At 40.4% G+C, this 17,260-nt stretch overlaps 1 protein-coding gene across 1 annotated transcript in view; it reads right to left on the reverse strand.

The window, feature by feature from the left end:
* The window catches only part of LOC128732827 (cell division cycle and apoptosis regulator protein 1-like), a 238,167-nt gene extending 232,519 nt beyond the window's left edge, over positions 1 to 5,648 (reverse strand). Inside the window, exons 1-2 of the mRNA XM_053826232.1 lie at positions 5,356 to 5,648; positions 4,762 to 5,297 (exon numbers count right to left, since the gene is read on the reverse strand). Coding sequence (XP_053682207.1) covers positions 4,762 to 5,297; positions 5,356 to 5,470 — 651 coding nt within the window. The 5' untranslated portion in view covers positions 5,471 to 5,648. The remainder of the gene's footprint in view (positions 1 to 4,761; positions 5,298 to 5,355) is intronic.
* Positions 5,649 to 17,260: the final 11,612 nt, after the last annotated feature.

Below are 17,260 nucleotides of genomic sequence, written 5' to 3' on the forward strand. Positions count from 1 at the left end.
CTCCAAAAACACCCACATGCCAAATATGGTTCCATTTGCTTGATTAGTTATCGAATTATGAGAAAATTTGTATTTCATTTGTGTAGAAGCACCCCCTCTTAAAGTTGGGAGGGGTCCTAATTCACCATAGAAAATATTTTTGCCTCCAAAAACCTCCACATGCCAAATTTGGTTCCATTTGCTTGATTAGTTCTCGAGTTATGAGGAAATTTGAATTTCATTTGTATAGGAGCCCCCCCTCCTAAAGTGGGTAGGGGTCCCAATTCATCATAGAAAAAATTTTTGTCTCCAAAAACACCCACATGCCAAATTTGGTTCCATTTGCTTAATTACTTCTCGAGTTATGAGGAAAATTGTGTTTCTTTGGTACAGGAGCCCCCCCTCTTAAAGTGGGGAGGGGTCCCAATTTACTATAGAAAATATTCTTGCCCTCGAAAACCTTCACATGCCAAATTTGGTTCCATTTGCTTGATTAGTTCTCGAGTTATGAGGAAATTTGTATTTCGTTTTTATAGGAGCCCCCCCTCTTAAAGTTGGGAGGGGTCCTAATTCACCATAGAAAATATTCTTGCCCTCGAAAACTCTCACATGCCAAATTTGGTTTCATTTGCTTGATTACCTCTCGAGTTATGAGGAAATTTGTATTTCATTTGTATAGGAGCCCCCCCTCCTAAAGTGAGGAGGGGTCCCCGTTCATCATAGAAAAAAAATTTGTCTCCAAAAACACCCGCGTATCAAATTTGGTTCCATTTGCTTGATTAGTTCTCGAGTTATGAGGAAATTTGTATTTCGTTTGTATAGGAGCCCCCCCTCTTAAAGTGGGGAGGGGTTCTAATTCACCATAGAAAATATTCTTGCTCTCGAAAACTTTCACATGCCAAATTTTGTTCCATTTGCTTGAATAGTTCTTCAGTTATGAGGAAATTTGTCTTTCATGTGTATAGGATCCCCCCCTCCTAAAACAGGGAGGGGTCCCAATTCATCATAGAAAAAATTTTTGTTTCCAAAAACACCCACATGCCAAATTTGGTTCCATTTGCTTAATTACTTCTCGAGTTATGAGCAAAATTGTGTTTCTTTGGTACAGGAGCCCCCCCTCTTAAAGTGGGGAGGGGTCCTAATTTACTATAGAAAATATACTTGCCCTCGAAAACCTTCACATGCCAAATTTGGTTCGATTTGCTTGATTAGTTCTCGAGTTATGAGGAAATTTGTATGGAAGCCCCCCCTTTTAAAGAGGAGAGGAGTTATAATTCCCCTTATAAAGAGGGGAGGGGTCTCAATTTACCATAGAAAAAATTCTTGTCACCGAAAACACCCACATGCCAAAATTTGTTCTATTTGCTTGATTAGTTGTCGAGTTATGCAGAAATTTGTGTTTCATTTGTATGGGAGCCCCCCCTCTTAGTGGGGGGAGGGGTTTCTAACCATCACTAAAACCTTTCCTGGCCCCAAAAAACCTCTACATGCATATTTTCATGCCGATTGGTTCAGTAGTTTTCGATTCTATAAGGAACATACGGACAGACAGACAGACAGACAGACAGACAGACAGACAGACAGAAATCCTTCTTTATAGGTATAGATTTAAAAAAATATAATGCTCATGCAAGATTTAAGGTGGCCTGAAAACCTCGTGACAAACTTGAATTTATTGTACCTGAAAATAAAATTTTTGGTACAATGAAACGAGCCAATATAGTCCCTAAGTTGATAAGCATTTCCTCCTATCAACGCTAATATGCAGAGATATAGCGCCCTACACCCTTGACAAACTTAAATTTATTATACCTGAAATTAAAAATCAGGTACAATGAAGCGTGTCAATATAGTCCCTAAGTTGATAAGTATTTCCTCCTATCAACACTAATATACAGATATAGCGCCCAGCACACATAAACTAACAGGTCTACGTCAAATTTTGAATGAATGAATAAATTACAAATTACATTCTGGAAAACAGTACAATGTATAACCGATGCTGATGCTTTAAGGGGGGACCCTACTCTGGAAGGCCGAAAAATAATAGATTTTCGTAATTTTTTTCAGATGCTAGAATTATAGTGTTGGAGTATTTTGGTTATTGGTTACCGTATATTTGAAGATATATTTTGTATTTTTTGGATACCAGAATAGTGATTATGGCCGTAATTTTTCCGAAATAAAGGAGTTTTTTCATCAGAAATCGCCAATTAAAACTCATAAAAATTGAAAAATTGAGATATCAAAAAACGGCTACGTAACAATTTAGATAATTCAGGGTGTCGACTCAAATCCAAAAATAAAATTCCCTGACTTTCCCTGATTTTCCCTGATGCATTAAATATTTTTCCCTGACCCTCAAAACTCGAGTATAAAGCTTATTTGGGCGATTTCTGGCTTTAGTTTTTAACCCTTTACCATGGCTTATGCGACCTGCTAACTAAAGCTAGATTTCTTCGTGTTTTAAGAACACATATCAAAGATTCTTAACCTATTTCTTACCAGCGTTTCGAAAGCGCAACGCACTCTTCTATCGATTCTATAGGGACAATTATGTTTGAGGTATCAACTTGAATCCAAAGAAACAAAGATTGGGAAATAATCTAATCGATCTGTTTTCCACAAAGCTTAGATGTTACATACAACAAAATTACAGCCGTGTAAACATAACAAATCTTGCTAACTTTCAGAACTCTCAAACTAGTAACTTTACCGAAAGGTGGACACATGTCTGCGGTTTTTTAATTGAACTAAAACAAAAGTATCCTGGAAGTTTCAGCTTATTATCTCTGCTGCAAAAAGTATGGGGTTAAGGAGATGATTCACTTAAGATTTTTGGTACAAAACTGTGCGTTTTGCTGGCCTCGAGGTACGGCAAAAGTCTAGCTAGATATATTGTTAGAAAATGTCCACATGGCAAATATTTTAACCCTCAATGGTGGACAGTATGCGAAGTTAAGACTAAAGCTGGGTGTCATGATTTCGGATTGCAACTATCAAGGCTTGAGACCTGCATTGACTCGAAGGAAGTTCGGTGGCCGACCGTTCGGTCCGATGACCGTATATGGCAAATTCTTCAACTACAGCTTACGTATACTCACCAACAAATCATAAATCTGATGATACTAGGGACGAATTGAACCGCGCAGTTAGCTTCGAGGTACGATGCTGACCTAACAAGCCAGTCGTGTACGAATCTCGGCTAGGCGGTTTTTGCTAGATAGAGTCAGTAGGATCGTTGCACTGACCCCGTAATTTTCCTGAACTCTACGACCTAACAACTAACAACCGGCTGCGAAGTTTGTCGATAAAGAAGGGTAATGTCTGTTGACGGTTTAAGCTCAAGACTTGCTATATTGACATTGCTTTACTAGCGACGAATTCGATGACAGGCTCGAAAGGATTTATGGGGTGCGTACGACTTGAAAATTCAAAACTCTAGCTCCCAGACCGATCCTTAACGTTCGATACTTTTTGGAAGTCATCAGTCATGTACGATATTTTCTTATCGACTTTGACCACTATCTCGTCGTAAGACCCGCGCAAGGTTATCGAAATCGGTGAAGGCTCGCACTGAGAAGATGTTGCATTTCAACATTAAGCGGTTTACAGCATATGACGTTGCAGTGGAGTACACCAGAAAGCTTGATCTACGAATCGCAGAACAGCAGGAAGAAAGGGAATAAGATGTAAGAGGGCTGTGGAGGATCCTCCATGGCGCCAACAACTACGAAGGAAGTGATAGGCACAACGTGTGGAAGACAGTGTAACAGCTTGTTTAATGTCGAATGCCAGTAAATGACAGATGAGAAGAACTAGGCCAACAGTCGCGGGCTCACTGCGGATCACGTCAGAACAGAGAAACATGTAAGCTTTCTGCGTAACCAGCTGAACCAGTCCTGAAGGTTGCCAACTCGCATAAACGCAAATTCTACAGAACGTTAATGCTCCCGGTAACCCTTAACGGACATGAATCATGGACGCTGAAGGAAGATAATCAATGCTTGGGGCATCTGAGTGTAAAATTCTACAATTGGTGAAAACGCTGTAGATCGCGTGTAAATAACAGTCTGTATCCCACTTTGGGCTCTTGATGTCTGCACCGTGAAGTGCGTGAGGCCTGCCATTGCCGATTTCGAGCACTACAGCGAGTGAAGTCTGACAATTGTACGGCGCAAAACAAATAAAAAATCTACGACAAACTGAAAGATAATCGAATCGCCACTAGACATGTGACAAGTTTTAATTCAACCGATCAATCTGCGTATATTTTACATGAAATTTGATTCGATTCCAAAGTTGATCAACAATATTTCCGGGTAAATAAAATTTCCCTGATAGCATTTGAAATTCCCTGATATTCCCTGATTTCCCTGATCCAAAAATGAATTCCCTGATATTCCCTGATTTTCCAGGTTTCTCCAGGAAATCGACACCCTGTAATTTATTTTTACATGCTGAAAAAAATCAGCCAAATCGATCCACTCCAATTCCTATTCAGAGATACACGTACCGCCAGCTAAAGAAACATGGTTTTGGGGAAAACGCGTTCAAGGTTTCGTACAGCAATCGACGATCCCTTGAGGTGACTCGACTATATTTGCCGTAAGTTTTCAAGGAGATCAGATAATAAAAAATCCATTTGGCATTACACTTCTGAAGGTGTAAGCGTCTCGAAAATGCAAAAAAAAAAAAATTCGATTTTTGCGACTTTCCAAAGTAGGGTCCCCCTTAAAAAAACTTAGATAACCAAACAATAGAGAAAGATGAGGTACTTACGTCTATATCGCGCTGCCGCGTCTCATGATTTGAGGAACGATGGAGATGTCGATCAGGTGATTTGCGGGTTGGCGAATAGCGGTTTCGCACAGAACGATCGGAGCTGGCATTTTGACTCGAACTATAACTTAGGCGAGTACTACCGACCGAGCCTGTTGTAGGCTGTAGAACTTGAACTCTAGTAGCATTCCATTTGAACGGCATATTTTGATTATATGCCGCTTCTACCAAAACTCTATCGCCGCTCTTGGGAAATGATCCTTTGCAAACATTTTTGTGAAAGAAAACTTCTTCATCTATGAAACCAAAATCATTTTGAACCTTGGTAACATGACCTGTACCGCTAAAAACTCGCTGATTCGGATTGAATTTCGAAGAACTCTGACCAACCTGCGATGATTGCGATTGTGTTTGACCTTGAAAAGCAATAGCATTCATTGGACGTGATGCCGGATATTGAACAGTTTGGGAGTATATTTGTTGCTGCTGCAAGCTCATTTGTGGTATCAAAGACAGATTTTGCTGTTGTTGGAGACCTGTAAGTTTCGTACTCAGAAAATGTAAGTACATATAAGTATTAAATGCAATAATTACCGATGTTTTGGTTGAAAACAGGCTGCGTCTGTGGAAAGCTTACTAACGCTTGCATTCCGGTAATATTTTGTCCGGCATTGCGCTGCCATGGCGGATTCTTTTGATTGAAAGCCATGTTGAATTCCAGCAATTTTAGTTTTAGCCTTTTGGCAAATATAAGCAGAATCAAGATTTCACTTGGGATTATCAGTATTTATAAAGAAAATAAACAATTACTACGGACTTAGAACGAATGCGAAATACGGCAGCGCAAAATTTTCACTTTCAAAATCTAAACTTCATCATTCGCTATGACGGCGCCGCAGTGGAGACCAGGGATGCCACATATAATTCTGTGTTTTTTGTTGAAAAAATCTGACAATCTGTACGGCGAGGAAAAATATCTGTGCAAAAATCTGTCCAATGCAAAACAATGAGAGTGAAAGAGATAGAGAGTCATTTTGCTGACTATTTCCGTCTCTTTCACTCTCATGTAAAAGCTCAAAAATCTGTTAAATCTGCGTAATTTGGCGAAAATCTGTATTCTGTGCATACAGATTCTGTACAGGCGATTTCTTTCAAATATCTGTTAAACACAGAATAATCTGTGCATGTGGCAACCCTGGTGGAGACACCTATACATTAGTTTCGAGTAGAGAACCTTATTGGCAGGGATGCCAGATATTTTTTGACAGGTCTATATAATAATTGGAAAATGTCTGTATCCAGCTTTTTACGCGCTATAATGGCGGACGCTATAAATTGTGTTCGTAATATGTCGACCAACATTTGAAAGGGGCGGATAAGCCAACTGTCAAACAGAACGAGTGAGAGTTATTTTTTGCTGGAGCAGCATAGGAAAATGAACTCTCACTCGTTCTGTTTGACAGTTGGCTTATACGTCCCTTTCAAATGTTAGTCGACATCAGAGCTGCCACAAATACAGATATTTGTGCATACATAAATTTGGGACCCATCAATTATTTCAGTTGCTGTGATTTCTGGCTCTACTTATGTTCCTGAATTTTAAAGTAGTCCATAAACTATTTATGTTATTTAAAAGACTAGATCGAGAAAATTAAATACTCCGGAGAAAACGGTAGGTTCCCAAATTTATGCATGCACAAATATCTGTATTTATGGCAGCTCTGGTCGACATATGCAAACAATCTTTTTGACAACTCTGCATCCATCAAAACTGGGCACTCTTCTCCTGTACAGCAGTGTTGCTCTTTCTTTCGTTTACGCAAAAGAAGGAGAGCAATAATTTTGTTTACATTTCGCATAGAGTGACTATATACAGAGTGGCGACAATGTCAAAATTGGAATGATAATTATCTGTCAGTGTCATTCCAATCGAGCAGACAACCTATCCAACGCGTATGCAGGAAAGAGAAAGAAAAACCTAGGATAAACCGCATTGCATACATTTGGGATGACTTGGCGCCACTCTGTATATAGTCACTCTAATTTCGCACATTTTTGCTCTCCTTCTTTGGCGTAAACGAAAGAAAGAGCACGGCAGTGTTGCAAGAGAAGAGTGCCAGATTTGATGTATGCAGAGTTGTCAAATAGATTGTCGCATATTACGAACACAATTTATAGCGGCCACCATTATCCAGCTTTTTACACGCTATCCAGCTTTTTACGCGCTATAATGGCGGACGCTATAAATTGTGTTCGTAATATTCGAACAATCTTTTTGACAACTCTGCATCCATCAAAACTGGGCACTCTTCTCATGTACGGCAGTGTTGCTCTTTCTTTCGTTTACGCAAAAAAGGAGAGCAATAGTTTTGTTTACATTTCGCACATTTTTGCTCTCCTTCTTTGACGTAAACGAAAGAAAGAGCACGGTAGTGTTGCAAGAGAAAAGTGCCAGATTTCAAGAGCAACATTTCAATAGGGCCCAAGTGCAAAATATAAAAAAAACTGGTTTTTTGGTTATATTTAAAGATTTTTTAAGTATCTATAATAATACCAAACATCATAGCGATTTGAAAACTTTATGAGTCTTAAAAAGCAAATTTGAAAAAGCCTTATGTGAAAACTGGCAACAAAGTTTTCATTTTGTGCTTTGGCCCTTCTGTATGAAAAAGCCTATACGCAGTTTGTGTTTTGTTTTGCATTCGGCCCTATTTTTATTGTGGGATTTCTACGCATAGTGGCGAATAATCACTGGCCATCTCCGGTTAAGTACGTTTAGTAAGTAGGGTAATGCCGTTATCGTCGGGCCACTGTTATGGTCGGGCCACCACGAGTTTTTCAGTTTTAGTAACTCGTGATACGTATATACAAGCAATGTAAAACTTCTTACTGTGACAGCTAACTTTTCACAATATTGTGAGTTTCAATCGTGTATTCAAAACACGCGTACTGAATTCACTGATTGAATCAATTCAAAAAAAGTTTTGCAGGTGCAGTTAACTTTTCTTCAAGAAATGATTCATGAAATGCAATTATCGGGATAAATATTGAAAATTTATTAAGTGTGTTGTGCTCTATTCGAAGGCTATTGAAAAATCCCGTCCAGTTTGGTGTTTGGGTAGGGTAAGGGGGTAAATGCCACAAAAGCGCTTATTGTAAAGGTCGGGCCACTTGTGTAGTCATGGTTGGGTCACCATAATTTTAAGCACAGAAGCGCAATTTTCGCTAGAGAACGTCAGTCGCGGGAAATGTGATGAAATAAAGCAAAATTAGTATAATAAAAACCTAGATTGTTGTTGATTTTTCACATTGCAGAGTACACTTCGGGAAATGCGATTGTAGTAATATTGATTTTACAAGATCACCAAAAATTTCGCAAAGATGTTATTAAAAATAGGATATTTATACTTATAAGGACCGTTGCTCAAGAAATTCATTCTTTTGATGTCTCTACATAGAATTTCAATACGTATTTCTTAGATTAAGAGCGGAGGCCCAACCTGTACAACGTGGCCCGAGTATGACAACATTTTTTGTCTTCACGTAAATGTCTATAACTTTATTTTTTAAGCAACCAGTTCAAGATTCTCCAGAAATATAGCTTAATCTTAGACCTTTCCAACGATCTATTTAGATTTTAAAAATTCTTTTTGAAACGGAAGCTATGGGCGAATGTTAGAAAGGCGGCCCAACCACGACGACATTCCCCTAATAAATACACAATTTTTGAATTTCCGTTGGTAATCAATTGTTAACAGTGCAAATTAAATATTTTAGAAACAGCCAGTTCTGCAGTTGCTGCTGCGAAGATGACCCCGGCCGTACCAATTGCGCGAGAGACTCGACGGACGACCGAAAAAAAACAATACGATGCTACCTGCATAAATAACACGGTCATTCACAGACACGACATGTTTAGTACTTAAGCCTGCGCGGCAACAAAAATTTAAGTTACTTTTCGGCTTACACGAAAAAAGCTATTTCACTGTGGTGCTTGTTACCAATCTCACTTCACGGTGAAATAAATTTCACTTCTAAACTCACGTCACTTTTTTTGACCTATTCCCGATTCCACGTAGAGTGAAGTGAAAAAAATTTCGGTGCTTATTACCAATCTCACTTCACGGTGAAATCAACGTGAAGTGAATTCGGCCCTATTCCGAAAGTCACGCAAGTGAGATGAAAAGTGACAAGACACACCTCCCGTGAAATCAGGGTTATTCCCAATGTCATGCGACCTGCGTGGAATCGAAAAAAACGACATTTCGCGTGAAAACATTCCACTTGGTTTTTAGATGGTGAAATGATTCCACGAAAAGAGGTAAGTTTTGTTTATAAATTTTTTATCGATTTATTAGTCAGCAGAGGGCTGGTTTTAGTATTTATAATATGGCAAAAGCTAATTGCAACTAATATTTTATTGCAGGACCGTTTTGGACTAATGAACTATGATCAAAACAGTCAATACGACGGGACGTTTTCAGTCAGCGAAAAATCTGAGCCGATCGCTGCCAGGTGTCCAGTACAGAATCGTCACGGACCGGGTAATTTTAGTGCAAATTAATTCCTACCAGCAGCACCAATCCGTTCAGAGTGATAGGTATGTTAAACGACACGACATGCCAGCAGCGGTATAGCGGCAAGGAAGTTTACACCACGTTGTTCAGCATATCAGGTTTACGTGTCGCTTGTCGAGAATGGACCGGAAGTATACACCGTGCAACTCAAGCAGCAGAAGAATCTCAATAATGCATGCATTAGTGCGAATTTCGCAGAAACATTTTTCCCCCAAACCAACTTTGGAAACAGCCTACGCCGCCTGTTTTCAGAAGGCCAAACCTCCCTCTAATCCGTCGTTCTTTTGCCAGCTACAGGACACACTGGACTTTAGCACTCATTCCACCGGCAATGGTGCTGTCAGTAACGACAGTGACGAGGACGACCAATTCCTGGACAGCAACGGTGACATCAGTGAAGTAGGAACTGTAAGATCACGATCTACATCGAAGCAGAATAACCATGACGTCGAAGTCGATATTCAATTCCTGCCTATGTTGAGCGTGCCGACGACTGAGAGCAACGATTGTTAGGAAGGACTACCGCAACGAATATGAAAAGAAATATGCTCATAGTGATCGTCCAAATGCAAGTGACTGTCTTTAGTCAGCTGGAAGTTTCTCAAATCAGTTTTCAGAGTTTTTCTGGAAAAGTAAAGAGCCGGCCACCTAACTGAGGCGAAAGAATCACGCTACTGTTTGGGATAGAACTCAAACAGAGCTTAATAGTTTGTATTTCTTTCCGCAGACGAACAACTATGACTGTCTTTGGAAACCCTTACTGGAGTAGCAAGCTAAGGTATTCTAAGGTAGCTAAGGTATAAAATAGGTACGTTGTTACATAACCGATTTTACACACTACACACAAAATTGATGATCAATGAACAGCGAATTCAGATCGAACTTGACGCTGGAATATGAAAGGCAGAAACACGATTGAAGTTGTAAACAACTATTGAAAAATGTGATCTACTAATAGAATAAATTTCAAATTATGTTATATTTCTTATTGTATTTGGAGTGTGTGTGCGTGCGTGCGTGCGCGCGCGCTTGTGTGTGTGTGTGTGTGTTTTTTATTTAGCGAGTAGGGAAATCTGCTATCAGACACCTGAGAAGACAACTCAGGGAGTGGGGTTTGGTATCCCGACCCCCTACTGGGGCGTGAGGATCCAGACCCACTAAAACCCTACTCGAGTCTACAGCCTCAATCCCCTCTGGCACCACCTTATCGGTATTACTTCAGGGAGGGGCTATTGTGGTTAGGCTGTTTATTCACCGTTGATCGGCTTTCCAGCGGTTTCGTAGCTCAAGTACGATCTGGGCACCAGCCGCATTGACCGCTCCCCAGACGTCCAAGCTAGAACACATCTTTTGAACTAATTTATCCGGAGTAGTGTCCTGTCCGCTCACTGCCATCATATTGCTTCTCACGCCCGCGAAACGAGGGCATATGAAGAAAGCATGTTCTGCAGTTTCCACAACGTCCACGCATTCGGGACACGCGGGGGACTCCGCCTGCCCAAACTTGTGCAGGTATTGTCTAAAACAACCATGCCCTGACAGAATTTGTGTCAGCTTAAAGTTGACTTCGCCGTGGCGCCTGTTGACCCACCCGGATAGTTCCGGGATAAGTCGATGTGTCCACCGGCCTTTTGTGGAATTAGACCATGCCACGACTATTAGACGCTGCCATGTGATCATCGAGGCCGATCTTGTGGTACTCCGTATGCATCTAGTTCCACGTTGGTTGAAGCACTCTACGTCCGCGCTGATGATGATACCAATAGGCATCATACCCGCTAAGACGCAGATTGCGTCATGTGAAACTGTGCGATACGCACTCGCCACTCTTAAGCACATGAGACGATAGGTGCTGTCCAGCACCTTTTGGTACCTAACGCCGATGACCACACTGGCCCGCCATACCTGAGTATGAACTGGACCACGTTGGCTAATAGCCTTCGCTTGCTGCCGTATACCGCAGAGCTATTAGGCATCATACGAGACAATGCCGAAATAGCTGTGGAAGCCTTCTTGCAGGCATAGTCGACGTGGCTCCCGAACTTGAGCTTGTCGTCGACCATTACTCCAAGGAGTTTTATGGACCGCGTTGACGAAAGAGTGCAGTCCCCGACGCTGATATTTGCTTGCTGCACCGACTTGCGGTTGTTCACTACGATAACCTCCGTTTTATGATGCGTTAGGTCAAGTTTCCTGGATCGCATCCAATCTTCAACAATGCTTATAGAGTGGGCAGCCGTCAACTCAACCTCTCTGATAGATTCACCGTAGACTTCCAAGGTGATATCGTCCGCAAAGCCGACAATCACCACCCCTACCGGGAACTTTAGCTTCAACACCTCGTCATACATGACGTTCCACAACACCGGGCCCAGTATGGAACCTTGCGGAACCCCTGCGGTGATTGGAACGCATTTCTGACCCTCCTCCGTGTTGTAGCATAGCACACGATTCTGGAAATAATTTTCCAGGATCCTGTACAGCAACACCGGCCCCTGGACGTTCCGAAGCGAGTTTGCTATGGAGTCCCAGCTAGCGCTATTAAACGCATTTCTCACGTCGAGCGTGACAACTGCGCAATAACGGATACCTGTCCTCTTGGGCTGGATTGCCACCTCGGCTGTCTTAGTGACAGACAAGGTGGCATCCACCGTAGATATGCCTTTTCGGAAGCCGAATTGGTTCCTTGACAGACCGTTTGTACCCTCCGTGTACTGTACGAGTCTGTTAAGGATAACCCTCTCCAGTACCTTGCCGGCAGTATCGAGCAGAGTATCGGCCTATATGACGAGGGGACACCCGGAGGTTTTCCCGGCTTCGGCAATAGGACCAGGTTCTGTTGCTTCCATCTGTCCGGGAAGTGGCCATCTTCCAGGCATCTACTCATTACTGCCCCGAATAATTCGGGAGCCTCTAGAATAGCCGCTTTAAAGGCCATATTCGGGATACCGTCTGGCCCCGGTGCCTTGCTCACCTTTAGGGATTTGGTGATCTCGATGAGCTCCTCGTTCGTAACCGTCACTTCCTCCCTGACCTCCAAACCGCCGTCGCCCATGTTACTTTGGATGTTCGGCTGGGAGGCGGTTTGAGATACAGGAACGTCGGCCGTGGGACGACTCAGCGGCCTGGGGCCAGGGCCTTGGCTCGTGGCACGGAAAGAGGCCCTCGATGATCCGCTCCAGCATCTCTGGCGATTGCTCTGCGGGCGCCATCACGCCCTTGGTCTTTGCCATTACGACCCTGTAGGCATCACCCCACGGATTCGCATTGGCACTAGCACATAACCTTTGGCTAGCACATAACCTGCTTTGGCTCGTTTACTAGCTTTTATCCCACTCTTAAGCGCTGCGCGTGCAGCAACAAGTGCTACTCGACATTCAACCCTGCCTTCATCCGAACGAGCTCTTTGCATAATTCTCCTCGCACAAAAGCACGCTCCGCGGAGTTCCGCAATTTCAACTGTCCACCAGTAAGCCGGTGACCAGCCATACCTAGGTCGACCTTTCCTAGACATTTACCCTTATTCTGCGAGGCGAGTGACGTGACCCAACAAACATTGAAGCTGAATTAAAATGCTATTGATTTGATAACAGCTGATTTAACTCTGAATACAGGTGGTAGAAGCTGAATAAGTTCAAGAGAATGCTTCTGTATTGCATAAGTGTTTAAACAGTCAAAGAATGCACTGTAAACCAGCTACTTTTAATAATAATGTTACAAGCAGATTAGCCGCAACTTCAACCTTTTTACAACCCGTCAGTATGCTCAATAATTGTGCAATACTAGCTGAATAAACGTTTCGTAATCTCAATAAAAACCTTTTTAACGCTAACTGCATAGAAAGTGACGTATGTTACAAATGTACAACACACTTTCGTTCAATTTGATGAAAAGTTCGTGAATCGAAGTAAAATGTTAAACAAAGAACGTTTCAAAAAATACAAAAAAAGTGGAACTTATTACAGAAGAGTTCAAAATAGTCGGAAAAGGTGGGAAACTAAGTTAGAACAAACGTTTGCAAGTTCTGCTAATGAAAAACAACAAACAACTCGGAGTGAGACAGAAATTTTATCGCAACCAGGTAGTTTTGTTATAAGTGTAAGTAACTTTTCAAGCGTGATTTTTTTCAATTACATTTAAGATGATGCTGTAGATGATACTGAAACCCCAGATGCAACGAGAATCACGAGTGAATATGATTTTACGATTAGTTCCGCAGAGCCAACAGAAATTACCACCAATTCCGATGTTGACATGACGCCAGGACCGTCTGAAACAGAGCTCTTTGAAGTAGATGCATTCTCCAGCAATTCCCAAGAAGCTTTCCAATTAGCAGGGAACTCTAGGGACGGGTTAAGAAAGTGGGCCCTCGATTTTAATATCAGGCATACTGCTCTCCGAGAGCTTTGCGTTTTCTTGCGACAGCAATATAACGATCACACGTTGCCAATAGATCCAAGAACTCTTCTTGAAACACCCAAAAACACACATGTTAATTGTTTAAGTTTGGCAGGAGGTAAATATTGGCACCAAGGCCTTGCAACTTGCTTGAAAGCGAATTTCAGAGAGTTGGCAGCGAACAAATCCATTGAATTAAACATTAATATAGACGGTGTACCTATTTATAAAAGCTCCAGATACCAGTTCTGGCCGATACTTGCAAATATATATGAAATGGAATTACAGCCCATGATAATCGGTATATTTTATGGCAAGAGCAAACCATCAGATGTACAGGAATTCTTAAATCCATTTGTAAATGAACTGATACCACTTTTACAACATGGTCTAATTATCAATGATTACACTCTACATATACGCATAAGATGTTTTATTTGCGATTCTCCAGCACGAGCTTTCGTCAAAGGTAAATTAACCATTTTTTAATCATTTTTTAATAAAATCACAAAAAAAAATTCGATTGATACACTTACAATTTTTTTTAACAATATTTTTACCCCAAAATCCATTATTTTTATTTTTACAAAAGGTGTTCTAAATTTTAACGGAACTCATGGATGCTTGAAGTGCACTAAGGAAGGTGAATATTCCTATATATCACATACGGTTGTGTTCCTTAATAATCGCTGTACGTTGAGGACAAATGAAGAATTTCGCCAAAGAAAATATGGTAAACATCACAAAGGACCGGACTCGCCAGTTCTAAATATACCAGGTGTTGATATGATTCAAGATTTTGTCGTAGCGGATCCTCTCCATCTACTAGAACTTGGCATTACAAAACGGTGTCTTGTGGGTTGGCGTGATGGAAGCCTTGGCTTTGTTGGCAAGCTGTCCAGCCGCGATATTGAAAAACTGTCTAATGTGCTTGTGGATATTAAATTTCCAATAGAAATACACCGACCAATGAGATCTTTAGATTGTATAGCTTTTTGGAAAGGACTAGAGTTCCGAAATTTTTTAAACTATGTGGGAATTGTAGTTCTCAAAGATATTTTAGATGAGCGTGTATATACTCATTTCTTATTATTATTTGTAGCAGTCACTATTTGTTCTTGTAAAATTCACTTCAAGCACCTGGACATTGCACAGTTAATGTTTGAAAAATATATAGAAGAGTTTAAAAATATATACGGTGAACAATATATTACCAGTAACATCCATAATCTTGAACATGTTATAGCTGACGTTAGAAGATTCGGTCCACTCCAGTCAATATCCGCTTACCCGTTTGAAAATGCATTATATCTAATTAAAAATATGATTCGTCAGGGCAAGAACAGCTTAGAACAAGTAGCAAATAGGGTCATAGAAAAAAACGCATTGCTTTCTAGGAATAATAAATCACCAACGGAACATGAAAACAGATCTCAGCTGAACAGAGATGCCAACATTTTTTCTCAGAACTCAGTATGCAAAGGAGATAAAAATCAGGATATTTCAGGATTTTTTTTTAGGAAAGCCATATGTCCAAATTTTCATACTAAAAATTCTCTCACATTGCTGCTTATGCATTGACTATCTACCACAGTCGCAATTACACGAAATTTGGAATGAAAATGGACGTCCTTGACCTTTTGTTACTCGTGCCAACATCGATTCATAGGCAAGGTAAAACAGAACGAAATTCACTTGAATACTAACACCACATGGCGAAAAACTTATGAAACCTTGTCTACCGATCAAAAGCTATTGGTCTGCAGATGAACCTGGCTGAACAGTGATTTTCTGTATTTCCACAGTTCCGAGATATACCGAGTTTAAGTTAACGTTCCACAGGTGTTGTACAAAATTTCAACATCGCGAGTAATCGTGGGGTAAGACGGCATTGACGTGTCTAGTTTCATCTTCGCAGGGTTCAATTTCAGCAGAGTAAGCGCTAAACGAAAGTGACCACAAAGTAATGAGCTATAGAAAAATAGAGATAGCCTCTTCTAGCGCATAACGCTGGAGAGTAGAAAAATGAGGGTTATGTTTCTACAGGTTTTTAGTTCAAATATATAAAAATCAGGAGAAATCAGGATTTTTTTTCCAAAATCAGGATAAAAGAGCGACTTGTCAGCAGAGATGCCAATGTTCCTGATTTTTCAGGATTATCCAGATTTTTTGGTCTATTTCCTGATATCCTGACAAGTCGCTCTTTTATCCTGATTTTGGAAAAAAAATCCTGATTTCTCCTGATTTTTATATATTTGAACTAAAAACCTGTAGAAACATAACCCTCATTTTTCTACTCTCCAGCGTTATGCGCTAGAAGAGGCTATCTCTATTTTTCTATAGCTCATTACTTTGTGGTCACTTTCGTTTAGCGCTTACTCTGCTGAAATTGAACCCTGCGAAGATGAAACTAGACACGTCAATGCCGTCTTACCCCACGATTACTCGCGATGTTGAAATTTTGTACAACACCTGTGGAACGTTAACTTAAACTCGGTATATCTCGGAACTGTGGAAATACAGAAAATCACTGTTCAGCCAGGTTCATCTGCAGACCAATAGCTTTTGATCGGTAGACAAGGTTTCATAAGTTTTTCGCCATGTGGTGTTAGTATTCAAGTGAATTTCGTTCTGTTTTACCTTGCCTATGAATCGATGTTGGCACGAGTAACGAAAGGTCAAGGACGTCCATTTTCATTCCAAATTTCGTGTAATTGCGACTGTGGTAGATAGTCAATGCATAAGCAGCAATGTGAGAGAATTTTTAGTATGAAAATTTGGACATATGGCTTTCCTAAAAAAAAATCCTGAAATATCCTGATTTTTATCTCCTTTGCATACTGAGTTCTGAGAAAAAATGTTGGCATCTCTGCTTGTCAGGATATCAGGAAATAGACCAAAAAATCTGGATAATCCTGAAAAATCAGGAACATTGGCATCTCTGCAGCTGAAGATGAATGGAAAATTTGTACAATATAAGGTAAAAAATGGATGTACTTTAGGTACTAAATTCAAAGATTCATGGTTTCTATCGAACGAAAAGGAAATTGTAAAAATGTCCAGCGCGAAACATAATAGCAAAGGCGAAATAGTTATATCCGGGCATTGTCTTAGAAAAAAAGCAGATTTTTTCAAAATACCAATCTGTTCGTCAATTCTAAATATATATATTGCAGAGATCATACAGTCTGATAGAACTAAAAAGTTCCACACAAGTGATTTGAAATGTAAATTGGTCGCAGTAAAGTATAACGAATTAAATTACGTGTTTATACCATTACAACACACTTTAGACGAGTTCAACCAAGGATAAATTGACGAATAATACTAAACCTGGACAATATAAATATACCTACACAATAATTTGAATAACTTTTAACTTGAATAAACCATGTATTACAAAATTTGCTTTATTTTCCTATTCAATAATTTTTCAGACTTCCTAAGCTCATGAGATAAATCAAACGTTCAAAGAACGATAAAGTTGTGTGATTAAAGTCAATTGTTCTCAAAAAAATATTACA

Source organism: Sabethes cyaneus, chromosome 1 (assembly GCF_943734655.1).
Source record: "Sabethes cyaneus chromosome 1, idSabCyanKW18_F2, whole genome shotgun sequence".
NCBI classification, from domain to species: Eukaryota; Metazoa; Arthropoda; class Insecta; order Diptera; family Culicidae; genus Sabethes; species Sabethes cyaneus.